The 7,979-nt window shown below is 43.0% G+C and overlaps 1 protein-coding gene across 1 annotated transcript; it reads right to left on the bottom strand.

Annotated features, from left to right (window-relative positions):
* Positions 1-2,995: 2,995 nt before the first annotated feature.
* LOC145807097 (uncharacterized) lies at positions 2,996-7,239 on the bottom strand. The gene is made up of 2 exons (XM_082905026.1): positions 6,840-7,239; positions 2,996-3,138 (listed from the first exon to the last, which is right to left on the bottom strand). Exons 1-2 carry the CDS (start codon positions 7,237-7,239, stop codon positions 2,996-2,998), a joined length of 543 nt encoding a protein of 180 aa, XP_082761152.1.
* Positions 7,240-7,979: the final 740 nt, after the last annotated feature.

Here is a 7,979-nt window from a genome sequence, read left to right as displayed (position 1 = left end):
GGGCTGCCCCGCCACCTACTGAGTGGAGGAGGGCCACATACTTCGGATGGCTGGCTGATCCTTTCTGGAAGGCAGTCGATTCCTTCGTTCTTGATGCCTTTCCTCTAGAGGAGCCTCTGCTCCCATTTGGCGAGGCTACTTTGGACGATGCTGACATGGTGAACTCAGTCTCTGTGCTGCGGTTTCGCGTGGAATATTGCGACTTTCCTCATTCATACATTTACTACTACACTTAGGCCCTCCAGTAGATTGGTCTCTCTGGGTTGATGACATTATTGCGGATGACGGCTTCGAGTTGCGCTTGAGGGATGTTCGTCTTTTCAATGCCGTTTTGATTTCAAGAGAGTTGTCGGTGCACAAGGTACAGACCAACACTGATATGGTCGTTTCCTGCTGGAGTCGCGACACTCACACCTTTGCCCTGGCATGAGGGGAGATAACCCCAACCCTCAAAGACGTTGTCGTTTTTCTGCACCTAAGTACCCGTGGAGACCACCCCTTCGATCCAGCATCCTTGACTTCTGTAGAACACAATGCCGTCACTACCCTCCATAGTGCCTTTCAAGAGGCATGGAAGTATGGCTCTTAGTACGATCTTAAGACTGGGGAATTGCGCCAGGAGAGGCCCAAGAGGGACAAGACCATCTACCTTTACTGGCTGAAACATTTTTTCAAGGACCTGCAACCAGTTGTGGGCGACATTACAGAGGAGAGCTGCAACTCCATAGTTGGGTCGGGCTACCACGGTGACTTGTACCTGGCCGCCTTTGTCAGTTATTTTATCTCTTTTTTTGTTCTCCCTAGCAACCCTGTTGAGAGTATCAATCCTCTGGTGTTCCCTCTAGCTGTTAAACTCTGCAGTAACAGTCAGATCGCTCTGGCCTCTCTCTTCTTAGGGAACTTATACTTCCGCCTTGACCTTATTCACTTGGACATGGAGAGATCCATGGGCGCTATGATGTATGGAGCTTTGTACACACTCAGTTCCTGACCACCTTGTTCTACGAGCAATTCCCTACTACGGGCCCTGTCTCTAAAGAGCATAAGCCTTTCTTCATTGACAAAGTCCTTGATGTAGAGGGTCGTCCTGTTCTAAATGCAGAGGGTCGACCTGTCACAAGACAAGTGCGCCAATGCCTCTCTCATATCTCCCAATGGTCTGGTCTTGGCACCAATAGACCCTTCGTGGATTACGTCGATTGCATGGAGGAGTGTGTGTTCTGCCCTTTTACCCAACTTCTTTTAGGCATTTCTGTTGTCCCATTTTATTTTTTACTCGTCATGTTGATTTCTCCTTTGACAGCTTCCAGGCCAACTCCCTTCTACTAGCTGCCATGATACGCCTCGGGTTTCTACTTGTATGGAATAAGGAGGGCATGTCCAGTGTTGTTTACTGATCGAATAGGGTCCTTAGGAAATTCAGCATGGACCAGGGCATCCCCCACGGCCCTTCGCCTCAAACAGATTTTCATCAAAACTTCCAAAGGTTTACATGTGACTACACCGCCTTACTCGTGGAGAGTTTAGGCCTCATGGAGTTGCCTTCACTTGGACGAGAAAGTGCCCTTTCTCCCAGTAACAGGTTGTTTTGGCACCGCAACCTCAACTCCTTTTTCAACTTTTGCAACAGTGCTCCCGTTGTCCCTGCGATGGCACCCATTCCGCAGCCTGACTTATCCCTTCGTCTCCCCTCTGGTCGAGGGAAACATACTAGTATATTCTGCCGTTTCAAGCTTCTGTCCCTACTTGTAGTAAAGGAGCCTCATCCATCTGGGGCAATGTCCGTCCAACCCCTACAAGTTGCTCTTCCCTCGATTAGTATAGCAGTGCGCATGACCCATTCCAGACTGAGGGCCACCCAGGAGGCAGCAACATCAGTTGTTGAGGCACGTGCCTCACCAAGTAGGAAGAGACTTCGAAAGGTACCCATACTTGGAAAATATTTTTGCATTACTTCCTTGGGCTTTTTACATTTATTTTAGTATTCATATGATCTTTTTCCTTTTCATGGCCCATTGACCATACCGCCATTGGGCCCCAGAGGTTCTTTTGCTGCCATCAAAATTTCCTTAGATTCAGACAACGACGACCACCTTCCCATTGCTTCAAGGGTCACAACATTCAGAACCCGTAGGATGGTGCTTCCAGATGTTGAAGAAGAACCAAGTGCTAAGGCCAAACCAACTACTGAGGCTGAGCCAGTTGCTGAGGTTGTAGAAAATGAACAAGTTCCCCTTGCTGTGGATATTGCAGCGGGTGGTATAGTTGCTGAGGGTGCTGAACCTCCAAACCATGCTGATTCTGTTCACTCTGACCGTTCCTTTATCGGCGGAGATGATTTTTTTCCAGAGACTCCGAGAGAGGATCGTGGCGTAAGAGAGCCATTAGAAGTTGCACCACCCCTCTTGGGAGCTGTATTTGGGGGTTTTTCCCACTCTATTGAGTCTCCACTGGTTCCACAGACCCCACTCCCCAATGTTCAAGTTACTGAGGGAGGTGCAGATGTACCGGCTATTCCTACTGTGGACCCCCTAAGTTTGGCTCAACTTGCGGAGGCAGCTGCCAATCTAGCCGCTTATGGTACTACTACTGTTGCTGATGCTTCTGACCCAGTTGCCTCAGCAACTTCTAAGCATGTCGCTGATCTGTACGCCACTCACTTCCCTGAGGTGCCAGCTAATCTTGGGGGATTACAAGACTTTTATGTAGGCATGGACACCACTGTTGTGCCAGATCTGAATGTTAAGGACTACCATATGGATGACCTCTTTTCAGAGTGACATGATGGTGCAGACAGCTTTGGCCTTTCTCGCTGGGCCAGTTCTCCCAGTCGTCACCTAGTATCTACCCATTCTAATGCTGCTGGGCAATCATCTTCGGGGGAAGTGTGTTGCCCTCAAACCTTTGGTCGCTCTGCCAGTCTCCCTCTAGTGATTGAAGTTGGCAGTGGTGTGAGAGAGTCCCCTCAGTCCTTAGGGAAAGTTTCTTTTCTAAGTTATTGGGTCTCCTCCGAAGCAGCTCCTACTTTTGCCCGTATCCAAGTGCTACACCCTGATACCTTTACTGCTTTTAACGTTCCTGGATCTATGGTGTAGACGGCGCTGCTGGAGTCACTTGCCAACTTCATTCGTGACCTTGCTGCTAAGAAGATTCTGACAACCCCCAACAAGTTTGTAAGGTGCTGAGGCTATCCTGAGCGGCTTTGAAATGAATGGTTTGGACATATCGTGGATGAGGGATGGGCTTCAGGCAGTTGATGGTTTCCTTGAACATGCAGATAATGTCACGATGATTGCATCTTTGGAGGAGATTATCAAGGAGTGTGAAGGTGCCTTGGAGTAGCATCGGCAGAACCTAGATCGATTTAAAGAGAAAAACTCTACGTTGGTTGCTCAGCTACCTAGGGATGTGACCCTGATAGACTCCCTCATGAAGGTTTGATTTGATTTATTATGACTCTGTTATGGCTCATTTTCTTTGTACTTTTGCTATCTTTTTCCTTTTTTTTCCTTCGAACATTGTAATCGTGCTGTGGGAAACTTTGATGTTTATGAGAAGCAAAAATATTGAGTCTTGCATCATTGTTTTCTTTTCATTGCCTTTACATATCTTCTAAGGTTGAACAAAACTCTTGCTATGAACGGAACTTCGTTATGGCTAAGTTTTTACAAGGCTAAAATTTCACTAAGTATGGAAAACTTTCTTTGCACTGTGTGTTTACAAGAGTAACAGGTTTACTAAGTGTATGATACTTTCTTTACACTTTGCTTTGGAAGTATTAACAAAGAAACTTACAACTATTTTTTTTTGAACAAAATAAATTAAGAAAAATACTCTTTGACATACTTGGTGTTGATAGGGCTAGTTCTGAACCCATTATCTACTTTTGTCAACTTGTAATACCTGTTGCTGCTTGCCTCAGCAACTTTGTAGGGGCCTTCCCATCTGGGTGAGAAGTTGGGGATTGGTTGCCCCCACATGATTGCGTCCACTGTCTTCCATATCAAGTCCCCCTCCTTGAACTTCCTGTGTTGAACAAATTGATTATAGGCGCGAGTTATGGATTGATGATACTTTTCCATTACCCGCGAGGCCCGATCCCTTCTTTCTTCGGCTGCCTCTATGTTGTTCTTTCTACTGTCTGGAATTAAGTGTGCTGACATAGCCATTCTTGCTGAGGGTACTGCCAACTCAACTGGTAACACAGCTTCGGACCCATATACTAGGGAAAATGGAGTTACCTGAGTTGGCCTCCTCTTTGACGTTTTATATGCCTAGAGTGCTACATGGAGTTGTTCAGACCATGTGCCCCCTGCTTCATCCATCATTTTACTCAACATTTGGATGAGAGTTTTGTCGGTTGCCTCAGATTGTCCGTTCCCTTGCGGGTAGTACGAGGTAGACTTGTGGTGCTTGATTTGGTAAGTGTCCAGCGGTCTTCTTACATGGCGATTTACAAAGAGAGTTCCATTGTCAGATAACATTACTTTGGGTATGCCAACCTACAGATTTTGATAAAGTTGGCCACTCCTGCCCCATCTGTCTTCCTCATCGGTATAACCTCTACCAATTTGGTACTAACTTCAGTTGTTGCAAGTATCCATCTGTGGCCTTTGGATTGCTATGCTATAGGACCTACCAGGTCAAATACCCAAGTATGAAATGGTAAGGGGTCTTGATGTTGTGCAGTTCGACCGCCGATGCATGTATCAAGTCCCAAACTTCTGGCAAGATTGGTATCTCCTTACAAAATTTTTAGCATCTTCTTTCATTGTTGGCCAGTAGTAACCGAGGTGAATAAGGTGCCCATACAATTGCTACGCTCCTTGATGTTCTGCTTTGTGGGCTTCCTTCAACACTTCATTTACCTCGTATTTCGATAAACATGCCAAAGGTTCCCCTTTAAAGCTTCTGCGATACAACTTGCCTTAGTCAAGGAAGAAGCGGAGGGCCCGTCTCTTAACTCTAATTGTATCGGCTTTGTTCTCAGGCAGTGTGCCATTTCCAAGATAGTCAATATATGGCTGCCTCCATTCCTCACTACTTAAGAAATGGGCTTCTTCCTCTTTAGGATGGGACTGACATTTTGCACATTGCCTTTGCAACTCAGTGATTTCCTTTTCCATCTCTGGCTAGTAATACCCTTGCCTCTGTATCCGTCGGTATAGACTGATATCTCTATCTCCACAGGACTTAACATGGATCTACTTAAGTTTGTAAGTTGCTTTTTGTTTGCCGACGCACCTTGCCAACAGGCTGTTAGGATCGCAAAAATACAACTCTCCTCTGAGGAGCAAAAATGATGCAAGTTTTGTTGGTCTGATTGTTCCCTGGCTTGTTTTCAACTGTTGGATTATATCTGCTTTCCACCTCTTAGCACCTTGCTCTGTATGCTCTTCGACTAACACTGTTGGTGTTGTTTTTTTCTCGATGGCGATGGCTATACTATCATCTGGTATATCCACGTTTGTCTCTAGTGTATGTCACGACCCAATCCCAGGGCTTAGGGCTGGAATCGCAACTTACGAAATAATTTTAAGCTTAACAAATTAAATGGCACAGGTGAAGGCAAGATAGAAGTAAGAAAATAATTAAATAGAAAATTAACTTCACTCGACTTGTTTGATAAAAGAAAGTACATTTATAGGGATTTTATATATTTATTTTTATTCAGTGACCGACCCTCCATAAAAAACAAAAGGAAGAAAAGGAAAGGAAAACAAAATAACGGATCAGCATCAAATTCTTGTACGTGTTCCACTACATGAGGTTACGGGTCTTCCTTACATCTCGTTACCTGAAAGGGTAACAACTATAAGCACACAACAGAGTGAGAAATATTATGCCAAGAGTATAGGGAACACAAAATAACTGTGGATAGTTAGTTAAGCTAAAACATTTACATAAGTTAATTTGAATAAACAATTATTTAAAGTGGCAAAAACTGAAATACAGAAATTATGTAAATAAACAACCATAACCACAGTACAAAACAGAACAGAACAGAACAAAGGTCACATGAGTGACAATCAGAACAGAGGTCAATGGATCCATGACAAACAGAGGACCACAAAGTGGCCAAACAGAGGCCAATGGTTATTTAAGTCTCCCAAGGTATGGGACTCCCGTGGTTGTACTTACAAAATATAATTATTCATAAAACCATTGTCAAATAATTTCTAAAAGTTAAACAAATATATCCATAAGTTTCAATTTAAGCAAATAGAGTTCAGAAAATAATTAACGTAATCAAACTATTAATATCCTTTATAAAACATAGATTGCATAAAATAATTTATGGTAACCCAAAATATACGTAAAATATATTATGGTGACTCAAGGTATAATATAACTCACCTTTAATTTAATTCTTACTATTTCCCTCCTATTTTTTTTTCTTTCCGACTTTTCAAGATCTCTCTCTCTCATTTTTTTTTCTTCTCTCCTTCATTGGCTTTCACAGCCCCCTCCCCTTTTTTATACACGCCCCTGGGTGATGACTCACCTCGTGATGATGAATCAGGATTGATGACTCACCCACCCTTAAGCTTAGATGGCACAGATGGCCCAATAACCACTGCTCCAGAAATTTGCAAGTCTATTCTATTAATTGTTGCTGCTTAACTTGACCTTATTAGTATTCTTATCCTTATTATCATTATTACTTCTTATTATTTGCAATATCATTACTTTTATTATTATTATTTATTTAACCCAAGTCTTAACACAATTATATACTATTTTTTTTTATATTTATTTATTTATTTTTATTAATTAAACAATTAGGGTGCCACATTTCTCCCCTCTTAAATAGAAGTTTGTCCTCAAACTTCACATACCTTGATTTTCGAAGAGGTGTGGGTATTTGGCTCGCATTTGACTTTCAGTTTCCCACGTTGCTTCTTCGATTCGATAATTTCTCCATAAAACTTTTACAAGAGGTATAGTCTTGTTTCGGAGAACTTGATCACGACGATCGAGAATCAACACTAGTTTTTTTTCATAAGAAAGATCCTCTTGAACATCCAAGTTCTCATAATCAATCACATGCTCTGGATCTCGAAGATACCGCCAAAGCATTGAAACATGAAACACATTATGGACATTGGACAGTTCAGGTGGTAGTGCAAGGCGATATGCTACAGGACCAATCCTTTCTAGTATCTCGAATGGCCCGATGTAACGTGGGTTTAACTTCCCTTGCTTTCCAAATTGGATAACTCCTCTTGTCAGTGACATCTTGAGGAACACATGATCCCTTACGTGGAATTCCAATTCTTGTCTTCATGTATCTGCATAGCTTTTCTGGCGACTCTGAGCAATGCGAATTTGCTACTGGATGAGTTGAATTTTATCACTTGTTATCTATACGATCTCAGGGCCTAATAGCCTCTTGTCTCCGACTTCCGCTTAATACAAAGGTGATCAACACCTCCTTCCATACAGCGCTTCGTATGGTGCCATTCCAATGCTTGCCTGGTAGCTATTGTTATAGGCAAATTCCACTAAAGGTAGGTGCTCATCCCAATTACCTTTGAGGTCTAACACGCATATACGTAACATGTTTTCCAAAGTATGGATTGTTTTTTCAGATTACCCATCAGTTTGTGGATGATAAGTAGTGCTAAACTTTAGTGTAGTCCCTAAATCCTCCTGCAATTTGTTCCAGAAGTGAGACACGAAGTGGGGGTCTCGGTCAGACAAGATTGAAACTGGGGTGACATGCAAACGAATTATTTTCTTGATGTATATGGTGGAAAACTTGTTAAGGGAGTACATGATTTTGATTGGTAGAAAATGCGCCGACTTCATCAATCGGTCTACTATAACCCATATTGCATCATTCTTCGAAAATGACTGTGGTAGCCCAACCATGAAATCCATAATAATGTGCTCCTATTTCCATTCAAGAATAGGGAGTGGTTGCCGCATTCTTGTAGGTCTCTGATGTTCTGCTTTAACATGATGACAATACAGAC

This window comes from Camellia sinensis, chromosome 14 (assembly GCF_055761805.1).
Source record: "Camellia sinensis isolate YWXY chromosome 14, ASM5576180v1, whole genome shotgun sequence".
NCBI lineage: Eukaryota > Viridiplantae > Streptophyta > Magnoliopsida > Ericales > Theaceae > Camellia > Camellia sinensis.
The sequence above is the reverse complement of the archived record's forward strand: the minus strand, read 5'-3'. Positions and strand labels throughout refer to the sequence as shown.

Bases quoted from the DNA above. Each gene is read 5' to 3' on its own strand.
- LOC145807097 (XM_082905026.1), bottom strand. From the start codon at position 7,239: ATGTCACTGACAAGAGGAGTTATCCAATTTGGAAAGCAAGGGAAGTTA. The intron at 3,139-6,839 runs GTATGTGAAGTT...TCTTCTTAGCAG, and splicing joins ACACCTCTTCGAAAATCAAG to CAAGGTCACGAATGAAGTTG.